The sequence below is a fragment of the Perissodus microlepis genome, chromosome 13 (genome assembly GCF_051167445.1).
Source record: "Perissodus microlepis isolate ML-2025 ecotype Zambia chromosome 13, ASM5116744v1, whole genome shotgun sequence".
Classification (NCBI taxonomy): domain Eukaryota; kingdom Metazoa; phylum Chordata; class Actinopteri; order Cichliformes; family Cichlidae; genus Perissodus; species Perissodus microlepis.
Genome location: NC_140473.1, coordinates 9,870,550 through 9,894,894, shown reverse-complemented (window position 1 = coordinate 9,894,894; position 24,345 = coordinate 9,870,550). Strand labels below are relative to the sequence as shown.

Sequence of the window (24,345 nt, the reverse complement as noted above, 5' to 3'; positions counted from 1 at the left end):
GAGAACATGTGTGATTATGTAGAAAGTGTTATATCACTCATAACTGTCTGGTTCTTTGATATAGCAGGGTATGCATATTTCGGCAAGGCAAACTCTGCGGCTGCTGATACCGTTACCATCCTGTGTAAGTGGATTATTTGACCTTTTCAGGACGTACATGAATAAGAAACATATTAATTTTACGAATATGTTTAAAAGTTGGCTCGTCGGTTTTATTTCAATCCGTGTGTTTTGAGGAGGCCATACAAATCTCGACAGGCATGACACCCGTAAGCGCTCATTTTCAGTTTCGTTTGTTATAAAATGTGAAATGCCACGTAGGCTACGTGAAATCAGATGAGCCCTCACAGGCGAAGTCACAGTCAAGCTAGCAGCACCGTCAGCCGCACCTACAATCCAGTGTTGCCAACTCCTCAGTAAGGAAAATCGCTATTGGTTGTCCTAAAAGTCGCTAGAAGTCGCTACATGACGTCATCACCTAATTTGCATAATTGGTCATGCTAATCTAATTGTAACCTATGTTGTTGGAGAGAGAAATAACATCGTGGAAGAGACATAAAGTGAGTAAAAAACGTCCTAAATGCATTTAGAGTTTATTTAGAACTACAAATTAAATTTCTTTTAGCAATTATTGTTTTTTTTAATGTCACAATTCCAACCCTGCTCCTCCTTTTTAGCGACTTTCTTTTAGAAAAAAAGTCGCTAAGGGGTCTGAAAACTCGCTAAATATAGCGACAAAGTCGCTAAGTTGGCAACACTGCTACAATCTTGTTGCACTTTTCTTACGCATATTATGGTACGGGTGCCGACTGGCTTAGAAACAGGAGTTTCTCTGTATACTGGCATTTTTCACTATTTTACTTCTCAATCCACTTCGAGTTTCGAAATATCAGCTATATGTATATATATATGTTTATACACACACGCACACGCACACACACACACACACATATATATATATATATATATGTGTTTATATATATATATATATATATATATATGACATAAATTAATTTATAATTCTTACACTACACATTGAAATTTTTTTTTTAAAAATTACAAATTCGGTAAGAGTTGACAATATATTTCCAAAGCATTGTCTTCTCACTATACTGTACATTTCTGTTCAACCCAACCTTATCCCCAACTAAATAAAATTGCTGTACTGTATTTGTGATATTGTGTATTTTTTACATTTTATTACAAGAAAATTGTTGAAGGTGACGCAAATATTTCACTGGATTCTTACTCTGGATCATCCTCACTCTTGCTCCTCTGGCTCACAGCCCAATGAACAGTACGGTTTCAGAGAGAATTACAGTACTGTACTTTGAATATTCTCAACTCTAAACTGATATTACAGGGAAACTGTAAGAGGAGACGCTAATATTTCACTGGATTCTTACTCTGGATCACCCTCACTCTTCCTCCTCTGCCTCACAGTCCAAAGAACTGTACCTTTTCAAAGAAAATTAATACTAAACTCTACCCAAATTACAGTACTGTGGTTTGAATATTCTCAACTTTGAGTTGATGTTACAAGGAAACTGTAAGAGGCGATGCAAATGTTTCACTGGATTATTACTCTTGGTAATCCTCACTCTTCACTCTCCCCCTCACAGCCCAATGAACTGAACGGTTTCAGAGAAAATTACAGTATTTTGAATATTTTCATCTTTGTTTGAGTCGGCGAAGGTCAGAGGTCACTGAACAAACGTCCCTCCATGATGGACAACTCATCACACCTGCTCCATTCCACTCTTGTAAAGCAGCAGAGCTCCTTCTCCTTCTGATTCAACCTTTCAGCCATGAAGAACAGGTCAGGAAATCATTCCTATTGTTCTCTCTGTAAAAGTGTAGAATAACTCTTCATTATGGGGCAGGAGCAATACAGTATTTGTCTATCTTTCTATGTATAGAATGCAGTGAAATATTTGCATCACCTTTGACTTATGTCATATATTTCAAAACTTGAAGTGGATTGAGAAGTGAAATAGTGAAAAATGCCAGTATACAGAAGACTCTCGTGTTTCCAAGTCAGTCGACACCCGTACCGTAATATGTGTAAGAAAAGTGCAACAACATTGTAGGTGCTGCTGGCGGTGCTGCTAGCTTGACTGTGACTTCGCCCACTTGACCACAGTGTGAAACCTGAAACCTCTAAATACTCAAGACCACCTGACTGGAAAGCGGTCACAGAGACAGTCCAAAGACAGGCGCAGAAATAAGAAGGAAGGGCAGAAGAGATAAGGATCCTGAGCTTTTCACGGTCTTCTTACAATTCTGTGCAACTTGCTGAGTCATTAATGATGGCTACTGAAAACTACGTTGGTAAACTAAACGAATACGCAAACACGCATAAAGTGAGTTACGAAGAAATCCACTCTTACGGACCGGACCATGACAAAGTGTAAGTTGAACACTTTTCTGATATTAAATCTCGAATGAAAGGACTAGTATTGGTGGGGCTTCAAAGTCAAATACTCATAGGCGTGTCAGTCAGAATGGCAGTGCACAAGTTTATAATAAAGTTGTAATAAACAGTTTTTAAGATAGAAAACGATATTTTGGAAAAACAATACAAAAAGAATACAACGTTGCACAAAATGGAAAAAAGATTGAGTCAATATACATATATATATAAGCATTCTTACTGTTTTACAACGCACTTTTTTACAAATTGCCAACAAACATCCTGTGGTTGAGGGCACAGGGGCTGGAGTTGGCAGAGTTGCAGATGCAAAGAATTTCACGGGAAGTGACCAGGAAGGACAGTATTACAAATGAGTACATCAGAGGGACAGTGGAGAGGAGAAGGATGGTGGATACACTGGCAATAGATGTTGAAGATTGAACTGCCAGGCAGCTGATCTACTGGCAAAAGAAAAGAAAGCATTTGTGCAATCAGGGCTTCAGTTTTTTCACACAATTAGATATATTGCTTCCAAGAGGCGGAAAATGGTAGTGAACATTTTCATGTCATTTATTGTACCTGGAGCCCTGTAAGATCATGTTAAGTTATCTTGCTTGTACAGTGCTCAAAAAAGTAACAATTTTTAATTAGAGTTTAGCATCAAGTGAGTTAAACTTCTAGTTATTGATCTGGTCAGTTAAGTAGCAAAGAGGGCTGTTAATCAGTTTCAGCTACTTTGGTGTTAATGAAATTAACTACAGGTCCTCTAGAGGGACAACAATGACTCAAGCCCCAAAACAGGAATGGTTTTACACGTGGAGGACACTGACACATTCCTTCAGTTTAACTAATTGGTGTTTGTCCTCCTCATTTTTTCTAACCCTTTTCTCACTAGTTTTGCATTTTGCTAGGGTGAGTTTCACAACTGGTAGCATCAGAATCAGAAATCAGAAAGGGTTTTATTGCCAAATGTTGAGCAGGTTTACAACATTAGGAAATTGCTGCGGTACTTAGTGCAAACATACTGTCACGTGACGCTTAAATAGACATAAGAATAAGAATTAAAAGTGCTAAGTAGATAGATGTATACATGAGTGCAGGTGGTGATCAGTGCCAAACATGGAATGATGCAGTGAACACAGTGTAGGGTCATGTGTTAGTGGTGGGAACAGTCATATGGTTATTGTTCATGAGTCCAACAGCAGAGGGGAAGAAACTGTTCTTATGGCGAGAGGTTCTGGTGCGAATGGACCGGAGCCTCCTGCCTGAGGAGAGCAGGTCAAACAGACTGTGTCCAGGGTGAGAAGGGTCAGCTGTGATCCGAGCTGCACGCCCCAGTGTCCTGGAGGTGTACAGGTCCTGCAGAGATGGGAGTCTGCAGCCAATCACCTTCTCAGCAGAGCGCACAACACGCTGCAGTCTCTGTTTGTCCCTGATAGTGGCTCCAGCATACCACACGGTGATGGAGGAGGTGAGGATGGACTCGATGATTGCGGTGTAGAATTGCATCATCGTCCGTGTTGGCAGGTTGAATTTCTTCAGCTGCCTCAGGAAGTACATCCCTTTGCTGGGCTTTCTTAATGACGGAGGTGATGGTGGGCTCCCACTTCAGGTCCTGGGTGATGGTGGTACCCAGGAAGCGGAATGAGTCCACAGAGGTGATAAGGGTGTCAGTCAGGATGATGGGGGGGAGTGAGGCTGTGTGCTTCCTGAAGTCCACAATAATCTCCACTGTCTTCTGGGCATTCAGCACCAGGTTGTTGTGGCTGCACCAGGACACCAGACGTTCAACCTCCCTCCTGTAGCATGAGGCGATACCTGGATCGTACAGAAGTTCCACAGGTAGTCCAACTCCTTCATGCTGGCACATCAATACGTGCCATTGCCAGAAGGTTTCCTGTGTCTCCCAGCACAGTCTCAAGAGCATGGAAGAGATTCTAGGAGACAGGCAGTTATTTTAGGAGTATATTAGGTATGGAGATGAAATCTGTGGACCCACTGTCAAACCCTACACTGGTGCAGTGTGTCCTGGGTTCTTACTGGTGCACTACAATCTTTCATATGGTGAGAGCATGCATGTAGTTCCTGTAGAAGGAAGGAATGGATTGACTGGCCCCCACGCTCCAGTAGAACACCTCTGGGACATTATGTTTTGGTCCATCTGTCACCGCCAGGTTGCACCTAAAACTCTCCAGGAGCTCAGAGATCTGATGCCCTAGTCCACATCTGAGAGGAGATCCCAAAGTACACCAGCCGTTGTATAATTAGGAGCATGATGTTGTTCATGCATAAAAGCATGTGGGGGCCATACAAACTACTAAGTACCATTATGAGTTGCTGCAAAAGTTCAGCAAAGTTCACTAGCTGGTTGCATTATTTTTTCACTTTAATTTTCTGTGTATCTATGAATTCAACCCTCTGTAGCTTGATAATTTTCTTTTTTATTAAATGATGTGGCATCCTCTCATTCTTAACATCTTACCCAGTCCACATCAGTATAAATATGCAGCATGATTAATTTCCCTTTGAGACCTGATGTGTTTTCAAATTGTTCCTTTAATTTTTTTTGAGCAGTATATAACAAAACTCTCATGTCTTTACAGATTCTACCTGAGGGCAGTCATAGATGGTAAAGCCTACCCCAGTGGTGAGGGGAAGACCAAGACGGAAGCAAAGCAAAATGCAGCAAAAAATGCTCTGCAAAGCCTGTCTCAGCTTGGTCATCAGGACTCGGTGGAATCTGTAAGATAATGTTTGATTTTGGTTGAGAGAAATGAAAAACCAACCTGGGTCAATTGTCTCTCTGATGTATTTCTTGTTATCTTGACAGAGAAAAAATGCAGCAGAAACTTCAGTTCAGATGGTTCTTAGCTTTACAGAGACAAATTTCATAGGCCTTGTCAACCACTACTGTCAGAAAACCAAACGTTCCCACTCATATGTTGAAGTGAAGAAAGATGGCCCCTCTCATATTCCTCAGTGAGTATACGTCAAACTCTGTAATTTCAGTTGAATCTTCAGACACCAACACCGGACTGATGTTCAACAATATTAAACTGTCAATGTAATGACCTAAAACATTCCCATTTTTTCACAACACAGTTTTTTCTACAAATTAATAATTGACAACAAGGACTATCCTGTGGGTGAAGGGAAGACCGTCATGGAAGCCAAACAGAAAGCAGCAGAGTTAGCCTGCTCTGCTCTTCAGGAACAGCCAGACTGGGACAGCAAGGTATTTTCATATATTTCATCTTAATTAAATGCTTCCCTTTGGGTGAAATATGCACAAAATAAATGATTTTGCTGTGTGTTTTAGGTGTCCATCAGGCCAACAGCATCTGAAGATGGTGCTTCACTTGTATCGTTGGCACCATTAGTTATACAGTAAGGCACTCACTGACACCACAACAGCATTATAACTATATAATAACGCTTTCAGTAGTGTGTACAGTGCAGGCTGTACAGTAAATGTATCTATCATCTTTTTCTAGGGACAACAGTGAATCATCATCACAATACACTGCAAATAACTCATCAAACCCTTCTACGTCCCAGGTCTGTCCTATCATAATGAAAATAATAATAATAACAATAATCATCATCATCATCATCATAACAATAAAAACAAATGTTTTAAAAAAGAATAATAAACTCTTTTGTAAATATTCAAGTAATGCAAAGTACACTTTGCGATTGTGCATCTAGAAGATATTATTGGCAACTCTGACTTACAACAGTAAACAGCAGTAGTAGCAGAACCATGTTTGTGTTTTACCGTGATGACAAATTTTGCTGTAACAACAAATACTTATTTATGCATTTTAGGCATCCTTTATATCACCTGAGTCTGAGACTAACACATCTGTCAGGTACTCAACAAGAACTTCATTTTAAACCAGTTTTATAAAAGAGGACCACAGAGGTTTATGACTAAGAACATAGCATGCTAACGATGTCCCTCTTCTTTTCCCTAAGGGAGTCCATTGAGTCCTCATCGCAGGGCCTGACTACAGATGTAATATTCGAAGAGTCATCAAACCCATCCACAGACCAGGTTTGTCATTTCTCAAAATATTTAGTAAAAACTATGATACTCAAAGATTAAACGACATTTAGCCTACTAAATTTTAAAAAAGCAATGCGACACTAGTGACTATCATTAATCTTCTCTCATCAGTGGAAAGATGCGAGGCTGATGTTATATTCAGAGTCAGGACTTTTCCACATTTAAAATCTATAAAATATCTTCACTTTATTCCCCAACAATGCTGTTGAAAATGAGAGCATTGAAAACAATACAAGGAACACATCAAGCGAGTCAAGGTATGAAAAGCCTTTGGTGCAAGGCTTTAATATAAATGATGTACAATCATGTGCAAGACACTGCTTTTCACCTTCATGCCTAAACAACTTTGTATTTGCCTGCAGATTTTTATCAGACTTCAACTCTATAGAGCATCTCTTGCTGCAATACTAGGCCGGATTGTTAACTTTACTCCTGTTGTAGGTCTCATCATTGTTGCTGATGTGACCTACCACAGTTGTGTCATCTGCAAATTTGATGAATAGGTTTGATCTATGTGATGGTGTGCAGTCGTGCGTCAGCAGAGTGAAGAGAAGGGGGCTCACCACACATCCTTAAGGAACCCCAGTGTTCAGTGTTTTAGTGCTGGAAGTGTTGTTGCCGACCCGTACTGTCTGCTGTCTTCCTGTCAGGAAACCCAGCAGCCAGTTACACAGCGAGGTGGTGATGCCCAGCAGATCCAGTTTGTGAATGAGTTTCTGGGGAATGTTGAATGCTGAACTGAAGTCTATGAACAGCATTGTAATGTATGAGTCTTTAGTGTCCAGATGTGTGAGGGCTGAGTGAAGGGCAGATGAAATTGCATCATCGGTTGAGCGGATGGACCGGTATGCGAACTGGTATGGATCCAGGTTGGGGGGAAGAGAGGTCTTGATTTGATGCATGAGTAACCTTTCAAAGCACTTCATAATGATGGAGGTGAGTGCGACAGGATGGTCGTTAAAGACAACTTCTTTGGTACAGGAATGATGGTGGAGTCTTTGAGGCACGTAGGAACGACAACCTGGCTCAGTGATGTATTAAAGATGTCTGTGAAGACATCTGTGAGATCCACAGCGCAGTCTCTCAGTGCTTGTCCAGGGATGTTACCAGGACCTGGGGCTTTGTGGGTATTGATCCTGCCAAGGGATCTCCTCACATTAGTGATAGTGTCACCACCCAGTCGTTGGGGGTGGGGGGGTGGAGTCTTCTGTGCAGGGGTGCAGTTCTGTACCTCAAAGTGAATGAAGAATTGGTTTAGTTTTGCCTAACTAGAACATGCTTGAGAGAAATGAAAAACCAACCTGGGGCAATTGTCTCTCTGATGTATTTCTTGTTATCTTGACAGAGAAACAATGCAGCAGAAGCTTCAGTTCAGATGGTTCTTAGCTTTACAGAGACAAATTTCATAGGCCTTGTCAACCACTACTGTCAGAAAACCAAACGTTCCCACTCATATGTTGAAGTGAAGAAAGATGGCCCCTCTCATATTCCTCAGTGAGTATACGTCAAACTCTGTAATTTCAGTTGAATCTTCAGACACCAACACCGGACTGATGTTCAACAATATTAAACTGTCAATGTAATGACCTAAAACATTCCCATTTTTTCACAACACAGTTTTTTCTACAAATTAATAATTGACAACAAGGACTATCCTGTGGGTGAAGGGAAGACCGTCATGGAAGCCAAACAGAAAGCAGCAGAGTTAGCCTGCTCTGCTCTTCAGGAACAGCCAGACTGGGACAGCAAGGTATTTTCATATATTTCATCTTAATTAAATGCTTCCCTTTGGGTGAAATATGCACAAAATAAATGATTTTGCTGTGTGTTTTAGGTGTCCATCAGGTCAACAGCATCTGAAGATGGTGCTTCACTTGTATCGTTGGCACCATTAGTTATACAGTAAGGCACTCACTGACACCACAACAGCATTATAACTATATAATAACGCTTTCAGTAGTGTGTACAGTGCAGGCTGTACAGTAAATGTATCTATCATCTTTTTCTAGGGACAACAGTGAATCATCATCACAATACACTGCAAATAACTCATCAAACCCTTCTACGTCCCAGGTCTGTCCTATCATAATGAAAATAATAATAATAACAATAATCATCATCATCATCATCATCATCATCATAACAATAAAAACAAATGTTTTAAAAAAGAATAATAAACTCTTTTGTAAATATTCAAGTAATGCAAAGTACACTTTGCGATTGTGCATCTAGAAGATATTATTGGCAACTCTGACTTACAACAGTAAACAGCAGTAGTAGCAGAACCATGTTTGTGTTTTACCGTGATGACAAATTTTGCTGTAACAACAAATACTTATTTATGCATTTTAGGCATCCTTTATATCACCTGAGTCTGAGACTAACACATCTGTCAGGTACTCAACAAGAACTTCATTTTAAACCAGTTTTATAAAAGAGGACCACAGAGGTTTATGACTAAGAACATAGCATGCTAACGATGTCCCTCTTCTTTTCCCTAAGGGAGTCCATTGAGTCCTCATCGCAGGGCCTGACTACAGATGTAATATTCGAAGAGTCATCAAACCCATCCACAGACCAGGTTTGTCATTTCTCAAAATATTTAGTAAAAACTATGATACTCAAAGATTAAACGACATTTAGCCTACTAAATTTTAAAAAAGCAATGCGACACTAGTGACTATCGTTAATCTTCTCTCATCAGTGGAAAGATGCGAGGCTGATGTTATATTCAGAGTCAGGACTTTTCCACATTTAAAATCTATAAAATATCTTCACTTTATTCCCCAACAATGCTGTTGAAAATGAGAGCATTGAAAACAATACAAGGAACACATCAAGCGAGTCAAGGTATGAAAAGCCTTTGGTGCAAGGCTTTAATATAAATGATGTACAATCATGTGCAAGACACTGCTTTTCACCTTCATGCCTAAACAACTTTGTATTTGCCTGCAGATTTTTATCAGACTTCAACTCTATAGAGCATCTCTTGCTGCAATACTAGGCCGGATTGTTAACTTTACTCCTGTTGTAGGTCTCATCATTGTTGCTGATGTGACCTACCACAGTTGTGTCATCTGCAAATTTGATGAATAGGTTTGATCTATGTGATGGTGTGCAGTCGTGCGTCAGCAGAGTGAAGAGAAGGGGGCTCACCACACATCCTTAAGGAACCCCAGTGTTCAGTGTTTTAGTGCTGGAAGTGTTGTTGCCGACCCGTACTGTCTGCTGTCTTCCTGTCAGGAAACCCAGCAGCCAGTTACACAGCGAGGTGGTGATGCCCAACAGATCCAGTTTGTGAATGAGTTTCTGGGGAATGTTGAATGCTGAACTGAAGTCTATGAACAGCATTGTAATGTATGAGTCTTTAGTGTCCAGATGTGTGAGGGCTGAGTGAAGGGCAGATGAAATTGCATCATTGGTTGAGCGGATGGACCGGTATGCGAACTGGTATGGATCCAGGTTGGGGGGAAGAGAGGTCTTGATTTGATGCATGAGTAACCTTTCAAAGCACTTCATAATGATGGAGGTGAGTGCGACAGGATGGTCGTTAAAGACAACTTCTTTGGTACAGGAATGATGGTGGAGTCTTTGAGGCACGTAGGAACGACAACCTGGCTCAGTGATGTATTAAAGATGTCTGTGAAGACATCTGTGAGATCCACAGCGCAGTCTCTCAGTGCTTGTCCAGGGATGTTACCAGGACCTGGGGCTTTGTGGGTATTGATCCTGCCAAGGGATCTCCTCACATTAGTGATAGTGTCACCACCCAGTCGTTGGGGGTGGGGGGGTGGAGTCTTCTGTGCAGGGGTGCAGTTCTGTACCTCAAAGTGAATGAAGAATTGGTTTAGTTTTGCCTAACTAGAACATGCTTGAGAGAAATGAAAAACCAACCTGGGGCAATTGTCTCTCTGATGTATTTCTTGTTATCTTGACAGAGAAACAATGCAGCAGAAGCTTCAGTTCAGATGGTTCTTAGCTTTACAGAGACAAATTTCATAGGCCTTGTCAACCACTACTGTCAGAAAACCAAACGTTCCCACTCATATGTTGAAGTGAAGAAAGATGGCCCCTCTCATATTCCTCAGTGAGTATACGTCAAACTCTGTAATTTCAGTTGAATCTTCAGACACCAACACCGGACTGATGTTCAACAATATTAAACTGTCAATGTAATGACCTAAAACATTCCCATTTTTTCACAACACAGTTTTTTCTACAAATTAATAATTGACAACAAGGACTATCCTGTGGGTGAAGGGAAGACCGTCATGGAAGCCAAACAGAAAGCAGCAGAGTTAGCCTGCTCTGCTCTTCAGGAACAGCCAGACTGGGACAGCAAGGTATTTTCATATATTTCATCTTAATTAAATGCTTCCCTTTGGGTGAAATATGCACAAAATAAATGATTTTGCTGTGTGTTTTAGGTGTCCATCAGGCCAACAGCATCTGAAGATGGTGCTTCACTTGTATCGTTGGCACCATTAGTTATACAGTAAGGCACTCACTGACACCACAACAGCATTATAACTATATAATAACGCTTTCAGTAGTGTGTACAGTGCAGGCTGTACAGTAAATGTATCTATCATCTTTTTCTAGGGACAACAGTGAATCATCATCACAATACACTGCAAATAACTCATCAAACCCTTCTACGTCCCAGGTCTGTCCTATCATAATGAAAATAATAATAATAACAATAATCATCATCATCATCATCATCATCATCATCATAACAATAAAAACAAATGTTTTAAAAAAGAATAATAAACTCTTTTGTAAATATTCAAGTAATGCAAAGTACACTTTGCGATTGTGCATCTAGAAGATATTATTGGCAACTCTGACTTACAACAGTAAACAGCAGTAGTAGCAGAACCATGTTTGTGTTTTACCGTGATGACAAATTTTGCTGTAACAACAAATACTTATTTATGCATTTTAGGCATCCTTTATATCACCTGAGTCTGAGACTAACACATCTGTCAGGTACTCAACAAGAACTTCATTTTAAACCAGTTTTATAAAAGAGGACCACAGAGGTTTATGACTAAGAACATAGCATGCTAACGATGTCCCTCTTCTTTTCCCTAAGGGAGTCCATTGAGTCCTCATCGCAGGGCCTGACTACAGATGTAATATTCGAAGAGTCATCAAACCCATCCACAGACCAGGTTTGTCATTTCTCAAAATATTTAGTAAAAACTATGATACTCAAAGATTAAACGACATTTAGCCTACTAAATTTTAAAAAAGCAATGCGACACTAGTGACTATCATTAATCTTCTCTCATCAGTGGAAAGATGCGAGGCTGATGTTATATTCAGAGTCAGGACTTTTCCACATTTAAAATCTATAAAATATCTTCACTTTATTCCCCAACAATGCTGTTGAAAATGAGAGCATTGAAAACAATACAAGGAACACATCAAGCGAGTCAAGGTATGAAAAGCCTTTGGTGCAAGGCTTTAATATAAATGATGTACAATCATGTGCAAGACACTGCTTTTCACCTTCATGCCTAAACAACTTTGTATTTGCCTGCAGATTTTTATCAGACTTCAACTCTATAGAGCATCTCTTGCTGCAATACTAGGCCGGATTGTTAACTTTACTCCTGTTGTAGGTCTCATCATTGTTGCTGATGTGACCTACCACAGTTGTGTCATCTGCAAATTTGATGAATAGGTTTGATCTATGTGATGGTGTGCAGTTGTGCGTCAGCAGAGTGAAGAGAAGGGGGCTCACCACACATCCTTAAGGAACCCCAGTGTTCAGTGTTTTAGTGCTGGAAGTGTTGTTGCCGACCCGTACTGTCTGCTGTCTTCCTGTCAGGAAACCCAGCAGCCAGTTACACAGCGAGGTGGTGATGCCCAGCAGATCCAGTTTGTGAATGAGTTTCTGGGGAATGTTGAATGCTGAACTGAAGTCTATGAACAGCATTGTAATGTATGAGTCTTTAGTGTCCAGATGTGTGAGGGCTGAGTGAAGGGCAGATGAAATTGCATCATCGGTTGAGCGGATGGACCGGTATGCGAACTGGTATGGATCCAGGTTGGGGGGAAGAGAGGTCTTGATTTGATGCATGAGTAACCTTTCAAAGCACTTCATAATGATGGAGGTGAGTGCGACAGGATGGTCGTTAAAGACAACTTCTTTGGTACAGGAATGATGGTGGAGTCTTTGAGGCACGTAGGAACGACAACCTGGCTCAGTGATGTATTAAAGATGTCTGTGAAGACATCTGTGAGATCCACAGCGCAGTCTCTCAGTGCTTGTCCAGGGATGTTACCAGGACCTGGGGCTTTGTGGGTATTGATCCTGCCAAGGGATCTCCTCACATTAGTGATAGTGTCACCACCCAGTCGTTGGGGGTGGGGGGGTGGAGTCTTCTGTGCAGGGGTGCAGTTCTGTACCTCAAAGTGAATGAAGAATTGGTTTAGTTTTGCCTAACTAGAACATGCTTGAGAGAAATGAAAAACCAACCTGGGGCAATTGTCTCTCTGATGTATTTCTTGTTATCTTGACAGAGAAACAATGCAGCAGAAGCTTCAGTTCAGATGGTTCTTAGCTTTACAGAGACAAATTTCATAGGCCTTGTCAACCACTACTGTCAGAAAACCAAACGTTCCCACTCATATGTTGAAGTGAAGAAAGATGGCCCCTCTCATATTCCTCAGTGAGTATACGTCAAACTCTGTAATTTCAGTTGAATCTTCAGACACCAACACCGGACTGATGTTCAACAATATTAAACTGTCAATGTAATGACCTAAAACATTCCCATTTTTTCACAACACAGTTTTTTCTACAAATTAATAATTGACAACAAGGACTATCCTGTGGGTGAAGGGAAGACCGTCATGGAAGCCAAACAGAAAGCAGCAGAGTTAGCCTGCTCTGCTCTTCAGGAACAGCCAGACTGGGACAGCAAGGTATTTTCATATATTTCATCTTAATTAAATGCTTCCCTTTGGGTGAAATATGCACAAAATAAATGATTTTGCTGTGTGTTTTAGGTGTCCATCAGGTCAACAGCATCTGAAGATGGTGCTTCACTTGTATCGTTGGCACCATTAGTTATACAGTAAGGCACTCACTGACACCACAACAGCATTATAACTATATAATAACGCTTTCAGTAGTGTGTACAGTGCAGGCTGTACAGTAAATGTATCTATCATCTTTTTCTAGGGACAACAGTGAATCATCATCACAATACACTGCAAATAACTCATCAAACCCTTCTACGTCCCAGGTCTGTCCTATCATAATGAAAATAATAATAATAACAATAATCATCATCATCATCATCATCATCATCATAACAATAAAAACAAATGTTTTAAAAAAGAATAATAAACTCTTTTGTAAATATTCAAGTAATGCAAAGTACACTTTGCGATTGTGCATCTAGAAGATATTATTGGCAACTCTGACTTACAACAGTAAACAGCAGTAGTAGCAGAACCATGTTTGTGTTTTACCGTGATGACAAATTTTGCTGTAACAACAAATACTTATTTATGCATTTTAGGCATCCTTTATATCACCTGAGTCTGAGACTAACACATCTGTCAGGTACTCAACAAGAACTTCATTTTAAACCAGTTTTATAAAAGAGGACCACAGAGGTTTATGACTAAGAACATAGCATGCTAACGATGTCCCTCTTCTTTTCCCTAAGGGAGTCCATTGAGTCCTCATCGCAGGGCCTGACTACAGATGTAATATTCGAAGAGTCATCAAACCCATCCACAGACCAGGTTTGTCATTTCTCAAAATATTTAGTAAAAACTATGATACTCAAAGATTAAACGACATTTAGCCTACTAAATTTTAAAAAAGCAATGCGACACTAGTGACTATCGTTAATCTTCTCTCATCAGTGGAAAGATGCGAAGTTGATGTTATATTCAGAGTCAGGACTTTTCCACATTTAAAATCTATAAAATATCTTCACTTTATTCCCTAACAATGCTGTTGAAAATGAGAGCATTGAAAACAATACAAGGAACACATCAAGCGAGTCAAGGTATGAAAAGCCTTTGGTGCAAGGCTTTAATATAAATGATGTACAATCATGTGCAAGACACTGCTTTTCACCTTCATGCCTAAACAACTTTGTATTTGCCTGCAGATTTTTATCAGACTTCAACTCTATAGAGCATCTCTTGCTGCAATACTAGGCCGGATTGTTAACTTTACTCCTGTTGTAGGTCTCATCATTGTTGCTGATGTGACCTACCACAGTTGTGTCATCTGCAAATTTGATGAATAGGTTTGATCTATGTGATGGTGTGCAGTCGTGCGTCAGCAGAGTGAAGAGAAGGGGGCTCACCACACATCCTTAAGGAACCCCAGTGTTCAGTGTTTTAGTGCTGGAAGTGTTGTTGCCGACCCGTACTGTCTGCTGTCTTCCTGTCAGGAAACCCAGCAGCCAGTTACACAGCGAGGTGGTGATGCCCAGCAGATCCAGTTTGTGAATGAGTTTCTGGGGAATGTTGAATGCTGAACTGAAGTCTATGAACAGCATTGTAATGTATGAGTCTTTAGTGTCCAGATGTGTGAGGGCTGAGTGAAGGGCAGATGAAATTGCATCATCGGTTGAGCGGTTTGACCGGTATGCGAACTGGTATGGATCCAGGTTGGGGGGAAGAGAGGTCTTGATTTGATGCATGAGTAACCTTTCAAAGCACTTCATAATGATGGAGGTGAGTGCGACAGGATGGTCGTTAAAGACAACTTCTTTGGTACAGGAATGATGGTGGAGTCTTTGAGGCACGTAGGAACGACAACCTGGCTCAGTGATGTATTAAAGATGTCTGTGAAGACATCTGTGAGATCCACAGCGCAGTCTCTCAGTGCTAGTCCAGGGATGTTACCAGGACCTGGGGCTTTGTGGGTATTGATCCTGCCAAGGGATCTCCTCACATTAGTGATAGTGTCACCACCCAGTCGTTGGGGGTGGGGGGGTGGAGTCTTCTGTGCAGGGGTGCAGTTCTGTACCTCAAAGTGAATGAAGAATTGGTTTAGTTTTGCCTAACTAGAACATGCTTGAGAGAAATGAAAAACCAACCTGGGGCAATTGTCTCTCTGATGTATTTCTTGTTATCTTGACAGAGAAACAATGCAGCAGAAGCTTCAGTTCAGATGGTTCTTAGCTTTACAGAGACAAATTTCATAGGCCTTGTCAACCACTACTGTCAGAAAACCAAACGTTCCCACTCATATGTTGAAGTGAAGAAAGATGGCCCCTCTCATATTCCTCAGTGAGTATACGTCAAACTCTGTAATTTCAGTTGAATCTTCAGACACCAACACCGGACTGATGTTCAACAATATTAAACTGTCAATGTAATGACCTAAAACATTCCCATTTTTTCACAACACAGTTTTTTCTACAAATTAGTAATTGACAACAAGGACTATCCTGTGGGTGAAGGGAAGACCGTCATGGAAGCCAAACAGAAAGCAGCAGAGTTAGCCTGCTCTGCTCTTCAGGAACAGCCAGACTGGGACAGCAAGGTATTTTCATATATTTCATCTTAATTAAATGCTTCCCTTTGGGTGAAATATGCACAAAATAAATGATTTTGCTGTGTGTTTTAGGTGTCCATCAGGCCAACAGCATCTGAAGATGGTGCTTCACTTGTATCGTTGGCACCATTAGTTATACAGTAAGGCACTCACTGACACCACAACAGCATTATAACTATATAATAACGCTTTCAGTAGTGTGTACAGTGCAGGCTGTACAGTAAATGTATCTATCATCTTTTTCTAGGGACAACAGTGAATCATCATCACAATACACTGCAAATAACTCATCAAACCCTTCTACGTCCCAGGTCTGTCCTATCATAATGAAAATAATAATAATAACAATAATCATCATCATCATCATCATCATAACAATAAAAACAAATGTTTTAAAAAAGAATAATAAACTCTTTTGTAAATATTCAAGTAATGCAAAGTACACTTTGCGATTGTGCATCTAGAAGATATTATTGGCAACTCTGACTTACAACAGTAAACAGCAGTAGTAGCAGAACCATGTTTGTGTTTTACCGTGATGACAAATTTTGCTGTAACAACAAATACTTATTTATGCATTTTAGGCATCCTTTATATCACCTGAGTCTGAGACTAACACATCTGTCAGGTACTCAACAAGAACTTCATTTTAAACCAGTTTTATAAAAGAGGACCACAGAGGTTTATGACTAAGAACATAGCATGCTAACGATGTCCCTCTTCTTTTCCCTAAGGGAGTCCATTGAGTCCTCATCGCAGGGCCTGACTACAGATGTAATATTCGAAGAGTCATCAAACCCATCCACAGACCAGGTTTGTCATTTCTCAAAATATTTAGTAAAAACTATGATACTCAAAGATTAAACGACATTTAGCCTACTAAATTTTAAAAAAGCAATGCGACACTAGTGACTATCATTAATCTTCTCTCATCAGTGGAAAGATGCGAGGCTGATGTTATATTCAGAGTCAGGACTTTTCCACATTTAAAATCTATAAAATATCTTCACTTTATTCCCTAACAATGCTGTTGAAAATGAGAGCATTGAAAACAATACAAGGAACACATCAAGCGAGTCAAGGTATGAAAAGCCTTTGGTGCAAGGCTTTAATATAAATGATGTACAATCATGTGCAAGACACTGCTTTTCACCTTCATGCCTAAACAACTTTGTATTTGCCTGCAGATTTTTATCAGACTTCAACTCTATAGAGCATCTCTTGCTGCAATACTAGGCCGGATTGTTAACTTTACTCCTGTTGTAGGTCTCATCATTGTTGCTGATGTGACCTACCACAGTTGTGTCATCTGCCAATTTGATGAATAGGTTTGATCTATGTGATGGTGTGCAGTCGTGCGTCAGCAGAGTGAAGAGAAGGGGGCTCACCACACATCCTTAAGGAACCCCAGTGTTCAGTGTTTTAGTGCTGGAAGTGTTGTTGCCGACCCGTACTGTCTGCTGTCTTCCTGTCAGGAAACCCAGCAGCCAGTTACACAGCGAGGTGGTGATGCCCAGCAGATCCAGTTTGTGAATCAGTTTCTGGGGAATGTTGAATGCTGAACTGAAGTCTATGAACAGCATTGTAATGTATGAGTCTTTAGTGTCCAGATGTGTGAGGGCTGAGTGAAGGGCAGATGAAATTGCATCATCGGTTGAGCGGTTTGACCGGTATGCGAACTGGTATGGATCCAGGTTGGGGGGAAGAGAGGTCTTGATTTGATGCATGAGTAACCTTTCAAAGCACTTCATAATGATGGAGGTGAGTGCGACAGGATGGTCGTTAAAGACAACTTCTTTGGTACAGGAATGATGGTGGAGTCTTTGAGGCACGTAGGAACGACAACCTGGCTCAGTGATGTATTAAAGATGTCTGTGAAGACATCTGTGAGATCCACAGCGCAGTCTCTCAGTGCTTGTCCAGGGATGTTACCAGGACCTGGGGCTTTGTGGGTATTGATCCTGCCAAGGGATCTCCTCACATTAGTGATAGTGTCACCACCCAGTCGTTGGGGGTGGGGGGGTGGAGTCTTCTGTGCAGGGGTGCAGTTCTGTACCTCAAAGTGAATGAAGAATTGGTTTAGTTTTGCCTAACTAGAACATGCTTGAGAGAAATGAAAAACCAACCTGGGGCAATTGTCTCTCTGATGTATTTCTTGTTATCTTGACAGAGAAACAATGCAGCAGAAGCTTCAGTTCAGATGGTTCTTAGCTTTACAGAGACAAATTTCATAGGCCTTGTCAACCACTACTGTCAGAAAACCAAACGTTCCCACTCATATGTTGAAGTGAAGAAAGATGGCCCCTCTCATATTCCTCAGTGAGTATACGTCAAACTCTGTAATTTCAGTTGAATCTTCAGACACCAACACCGGACTGATGTTCAACAATATTAAACTGTCAATGTAATGACCTAAAACATTCCCATTTTTTCACAACACAGTTTTTTCTACAAATTAATAATTGACAACAAGGACTATCCTGTGGGTGAAGGGAAGACCGTCATGGAAGCCAAACAGAAAGCAGCAGAGTTAGCCTGCTCTGCTCTTCAGGAACAGCCAGACTGGGACATCAAGGTATTTTCATATATTTCATCTTAATTAAATGCTTCCCTTTGGGTGAAATATGCACAAAATAAATGATTTTGCTGTGTGTTTTAGGTGTCCATCAGGCCAGCAGCATCTGAAGATGGTGCTTCACTTGTATCGTTGGCACCATTAGTTATACAGTAAGGCACTCATTGACACCACAACAGCATTATAACTATATAGTAACGCTTTCAGTAGCGTGTACAGTGCAGGCTGTACAGTAAATGTATCTATCATCTTTTTCTAGGGACAACAGTGAATCATCATCACAATACACTGCAAATAACTCATCAAACCCTTCTACGTCCCAGGTCTGTCCTATCATAATGAAAATAATAATAATAACAATAATCATCATCATCATCATCATCATCATCATAACAATAAAAACAAATGTTTTAAAAAAGAATAATAAACTCTTTTGTAAATATTCAAGTAATGCAAAGTACACTTTGCGATTGTGCATCTAGAAGATATTATTGGCAACTCTGACTTACAACAGTAAACAGCAGTAGTAGCAGAACCATGTTTGTGTTTTACCGTGATGACAAATTTTGCTGTAACAACAAATACTTATTTATGCATTTTAGGCATCCTTTATATCACCTGAGTCTGAGACTAACACATCTGTCAGGTACTCAACAATGGCTTCCCTTTGGGGGAAATATGCATAAAATAAATGATTTTGCTGTGTGTTTTAGGTGTTCATCAGGTCAACAGCATCGGAAGATGGTGCTCCACCTGAATCATTACCATCATCAGTTACACAGTAAGGCACTTACTGACACCAGGACAGTATTATAACTAGAGCTTGATATCATCACCGATTTCTAGAGTTGATTCGATTCGGATTCACAAGGTCCCAACTGTAGAAATGAGGCGTTCTTGTCATAAATCATAAAAAAACAGCGGCCGACAGCGTTGTAAACAATGGTAGACTGGTGGGTAATAAGCAAGCAAATAATGCAGAAAACAGAGATTTTCGATGGGAATCTGTTCTTGAAGTACACTGAGAGAGAGCTGTGCAGGACATGTGATTTTATCGTGGTGGAAACAAAACAGCACAAGTAAGAGGGAATTAATGATGTTTATGTGAAGCAAAATGTGATCTTCTTTTGCTGCTGGTTCAATCAATTTTGGTTGAAGAGAGACGAACCTCAACATTCAGAATCTGTGAGCTGTCGACTTTCATCCCCGACGGCGTGTCTGTGTATGTGTCGTTGGGTGAGAAAGTCAACATCTCACAGATTCTGATGCATCGGGTCAGCGCTTTGTGTTTACATATTTGTGTGGAATCCGTTTACCTGCTCTCGTTTATTGTTTTAGCCATTTGGTGGTTTTTGAGATCGTTTTGTGAGGTTTAACCTGAGATTCTGGCATTTCTGGCAAAATACATTTATATTTAAAAATCTATTCAGGATTTAATTAATCGATATCGCTTTATTCAAGCTAAAATCAATTTTAATCAGAAAAACGATTATCGAAACCCATCACTAATTATAAATATATAAACATGCTTACAGCATTGTGTACAGTGCAGGCTATGAAGCAATTGTATCATTTTTCTAGGAACAACAGTGAATCATCATCACAAAACACTCCAAGTAACTCCTCAAACCCTTCTAATTCCCAGGTCTGTTCTAACATAATTCAAAGTAATAACAACAGTAATACATTAATAGTAATAGAACAATAGTAAACAACAATAGGAGCAGAACCATGTTTATGTTTTACCATTATGTCAAATTTTTGCTGTAAAAACCAAATACTTGTTTATGCATTTTAGGCATCCTCTGTATCTTCTGGGTCTGAGACTAGCACATCTGTCAGGTACTCAACAAGAACTTTTAAACCACTTTAATAAAGGGCAAGTCCACAAAGGAGAAGAGAATGGGGATAGGTAATGACTTAATGTCTGTGTCCCATTAGCTGGACATGGTCCATGGCATACAGTATTATAATTTAAGAGCACTGAAAAGGAGTCTTAGCCTCTGTGATGGCTTTCACTACAGATTCAAAAAAAAAGCCCAAGTCATAAAGGTGCAATATCATTTATATATTCTTTCCTTCCTCGGAGTTCATGCAGAAAAATTAATTAAATTCAAGTCAGTGCCGCTAAAAACAATCCAGTCGATTTTTTTTCAATGTTTTGTTTTGAGTGACAATGTTATTAGTAAACAGAAACATACTCAGTGATTAAGTTCTATAAAGTAAAAAATAAATAAATAAACGAAAGTACAAAGGAAAAGCAGTTCAGTCAAATGGGACACAAGAAAGAAAACATTTTCCTTTCCATGATGGGTTTGGGCCCATCAGGCAGTTTCAGAGCTTTCATGGCCAAAAAGTGACAGTAGCGCAGACCTCTGGGGTCATTTATGCAAGTCCACCTTGTGTGTATGAGAAACAAGAGATCCTTTAGAAGGGTAAATCCAGAATCGGAAACAGTTGTTGCTTATGGAGCAGCTGGACATAGCTTGACGTCAACTTGGAGAGCTTTTTTAGCTTCAGCAGCAATCTAATGATCACAGTCTAAGTAAAAATTTTAATGTAAGCCAAGGGTAAGTGTCAAGTAACTGTGCCGTGCAGAAAAACCTGCCAAAATCATTGGTAGTTTTCAGAAATACCTCAGTCACTCAGTCAGCACACACACACACACACACACACACACACACACACACACACACACACACACACACACACACACACACATGCTGCCATCTAGGATTTTGAACAAGTTGATAGGAGCTTTCTGTATTTGATCAATTAATTTTATTGCATTTTTGCATAAATAATAGTGTTGCTGTCCACAGGTTTACTTCAGAATTTGAACCTTTGGAGCGTCTTGGTAAGGGGGCCTTTGGTTCTGTTTACAAAGTAAGACATAAACAGTTGAAGAAAGAATATGCTGTGAAGGTCGGCTGCTATGAAGAGTTAAGTATGCCACAGTAGGATTACAGCATTCAGTGTTATATGTACAGTACTTGTGCACTTTCTGTACTGACGCTTTTCTTATTGTGTTTCAGAAAATCTCTTCGAGAGGTGAGAACATTATCAGACCTCTTCCACCGTAACATTGTTAGATATTACACGTTCTGGATGCAGGATACTGGATACGAGTGGGACCTTAGAGATGACAGTTATGACAGTTACGCTTCTTCACAGTGAGTCCTGTGGACCTACTTTTAATATTAATTTTCTGTTAAAAAGTTAAATATTTACATCACTTTTTGCTGTTTTTACATTTTTAGCCATGAAGGTAACTCAGAGTCAAAGTTCCTGTATATTCAGATGGAGTTATGTGCCAAAAACACACTGAGAGACTGGATTGATGAGAAGAATAAAGAGAGTGAACAAGACTCCAAGCGAAGAGAAGAAAGTCTGAGAATTGCTCAAGAAATAGTTTGTGGAGTCGAGTATATTCACTCCGAGAACCACATCCACAGAGACCTTAAGGTGAGACAATGCAGCGAATTTCAAGACAAAATAAAATTGTTCTGCTGAAATTGGACAGTACATATAAAATCAGGTGTGTAACCCCTTAAAGTGTCCTCTGGTTTACTATGACAAGGATCTTTAGGCACCCTGAGACACATAACAGATGCCATATTGATTATCAACAGATATGCAGGCAGTAAATGTATGAGTCAGAGGTTTATTTGTTGTGTTTTGTTTTCCTTTTGAATGCAAAGCCTGCAAACATCATGTTTGGAGTGAAAGGAGAAGTGAAGATTGGGGACTTTGGTCTGGTCACCAGTGATGATGATGATGAAGAGAGAACAGTGTGCAAAGGAACTCCTTCTTACATGGCTCCTGAACAAGTGAGATGGTCTATACTGACAATAATGTTTACTTCTTGTGTTTCATTGGTTAATAAATAGGATTTTATAAATGGCCTAAGTACTACATGTGAGCCTTTCACACTTAACAAAGCTCAGTCTCACCTCTCTTTAGTGGTGAGAGCTGTAAAATCATCAGCTTTTTTTTCCTGCAGAATTTTATTTGACCCTCACATTTAAGCAATAAAACTGAAAGATGAAAAGATTTGTTGAATTCAAGCATAACTGTAACATTTAGCACAATGATTGAGAAAAATATGACATCAGATACATCAGATACATTTGTCCTTTGTCTGTTTGTCTATCACAGAAGACTGAGAGGAAGTACGACAGAAAAGTGGACATGTTTGCTTTGGGGCTGATATTCTTTGAACTCCTTTGGAAACTTTCTACTGGCTCAGAAAGAGCAAAGGTGAGATTCACTGCAGTCATTTTAACCATTGTGCATATGCATGGAGTTATTATATACCAATAACTAGGCACCTGTAGCTGGTTTCTTCTGGCAAAGCTTTTTTGTGTGTTTTAAATATTTTCATTCTTCAAACAAGTGTAATTGGAACAATTATTGTATAAACTAACGCCCTCTTCGTTCTTTAATCACTTCATTAACACCAGATTTGGCCTGGCGTCAGAAGGCAGAGGTTCCCCGAAGAGTTTTCAGTGACTTTTACCAAAGAGGTAAATTACCATATTCATACTGTGCTTAAGTTTTCACAGGATGGTCATCAGCAGAATAGTGATAAAACTTACATTAAGTGGTTTACTCAGTTATAAAAGGTCCTCTTTGATTGCTGAGTTGTCTGGACACAACATATACATTTTTTAAATATATTTATTATTTATCAGAGGTTTCACTGCACAAGACATTACACATATACTGTATTTTTCCTTGTTTGTAAACAGAAGCAAATTATTAACTCATTGCTGTCTGAGAAACCAGAAGACCGACCTGATGCCAGTGCCGTGAAGGCAGAGCTTGAAGAGTGGACTCAGATATTCAGCACACAAAAAGCATCTCGCCAGGAAAATCAAACTGTCTGATAGTCACAAGAGAAAAGTTACAAAAGTCACAGAAGCCTTTGCAAATCTGTCTTGTTGCATCTGCTTAATGAAATGATTTGATGTACTGTGTAATATTATGTTGGGTAACTGTTAACGTGCAAAGTTAATATATGGAAGAGGCCACATCATGAATCCCAGCTATTTCAGTTTGTATTGGATTTGGAAATGAAACATGAAATCATGATTTTAAAATCTAACTATTCAAATCAGTTTCCCGGTGTAGGTCGTCACTTTGTAACTGTTGTTAACCTGCTGCTGTCCTGAGGAGGAGGAACTGTGATGCTACGTGTACTTCTGATGGATTCATGTTGAATGTCAGAGATAAAAAAGCACACTCCATGTGGCTCAATTTTAGAAACTTTCCTAAATGTTTTCACTCATTTTTAACCCATGAAATACAGTTTAACTTTTTTTTTTTCTTCCATTTTTTCTTTTGTTCATTTTAATCTGATTGATTGCAATATCAGTCAGCTACGTGTGACTTGGAACAGCAGGAGAAAGGTCATTAATACTGTACTAGAGTGTTGAAATAATAAAAGGTGTATAAGAAACTGAACTAGTAAATGTCTCTCATTTAACTCTGTGATTGTTCTTGCAGAAGCACTTGGTATATAATAATTACCAAAGATTTTCATTTTTGGTATTTAAATAATGAGCAGAGTGGCAGCAAGAATCAACACAATCCACACTCCATTGCAGTGTTATTTTAATTCAGCCACACTGGAGGGTTTTTGACTATGAAGAGCTTGTTTAAGGTTGTACCACAGCATCTCAATCTGATTAAAGTCTGGACTTTGACTGGGACATAACAAAACTTTCCTGTTGTTATTTTAT

The 24,345-nt window shown here is 39.7% G+C and overlaps 1 protein-coding gene across 6 annotated transcripts; it reads left to right on the top strand.

Moving 5' to 3' along the window:
• The first annotated feature begins 1,148 nt into the window (after nt 1-1,148).
• Nucleotides 1,149-24,062, top strand: LOC146374689 (uncharacterized). 6 transcript variants are annotated; one of them, XM_084948641.1, is made up of 46 exons: nt 1,149-1,819; nt 5,017-5,155; nt 5,244-5,392; nt 5,516-5,648; nt 5,733-5,800; nt 5,908-5,971; nt 6,242-6,285; nt 6,392-6,470; nt 7,828-7,976; nt 8,100-8,232; nt 8,317-8,384; nt 8,492-8,555; nt 8,835-8,878; nt 8,985-9,063; nt 10,421-10,569; nt 10,693-10,825; nt 10,910-10,977; nt 11,085-11,148; nt 11,431-11,474; nt 11,581-11,659; nt 13,017-13,165; nt 13,289-13,421; nt 13,506-13,573; nt 13,681-13,744; nt 14,024-14,067; nt 14,174-14,252; nt 15,610-15,758; nt 15,882-16,014; nt 16,099-16,166; nt 16,274-16,337; nt 16,611-16,654; nt 16,761-16,839; nt 18,197-18,345; nt 18,469-18,601; nt 18,686-18,753; nt 18,861-18,924; nt 19,315-19,382; nt 20,183-20,246; nt 20,400-20,443; nt 21,424-21,543; nt 21,637-21,774; nt 21,862-22,066; nt 22,303-22,431; nt 22,760-22,861; nt 23,065-23,127; nt 23,353-24,062. In XM_084948641.1, exons 1-46 carry the CDS (start codon nt 1,809-1,811, stop codon nt 23,488-23,490), a joined length of 4,320 nt encoding a protein of 1,439 aa, XP_084804767.1. In that variant the 5' UTR covers nt 1,149-1,808; the 3' UTR covers nt 23,491-24,062. The 6 variants fall into 6 exon arrangements, 5 of the variants coding, with proteins under 5 accessions (XP_084804767.1, XP_084804770.1, XP_084804765.1 ...); XM_084948639.1 differs by lacking the exon at nt 1,149-1,819 and adding an exon at nt 2,075-2,410; XM_084948642.1 differs by lacking the exons at nt 1,149-1,819; nt 20,183-20,246; nt 20,400-20,443 and adding an exon at nt 2,076-2,410.
• The last annotated feature ends 283 nt before the right edge of the window (nt 24,063-24,345 follow it).

What these genes read in the sequence shown, in the direction of transcription:
- LOC146374689 (XM_084948639.1), top strand. Translation starts at nt 2,307, where the DNA reads ATGATGGCTACTGAAAACTACGTTGGTAAACTAAACGAATACGCAAAC. An exon ending in GAGACTAACACATCTGTCAG is followed by an intron (nt 6,286 to 6,391) that starts GTACTCAACAAG and finishes CTTTTCCCTAAG; the next exon opens with GGAGTCCATTGAGTCCTCAT. An exon ending in CAAACCCATCCACAGACCAG is followed by an intron (nt 14,253 to 15,609) that starts GTTTGTCATTTC and finishes TTATCTTGACAG; the next exon opens with AGAAACAATGCAGCAGAAGC.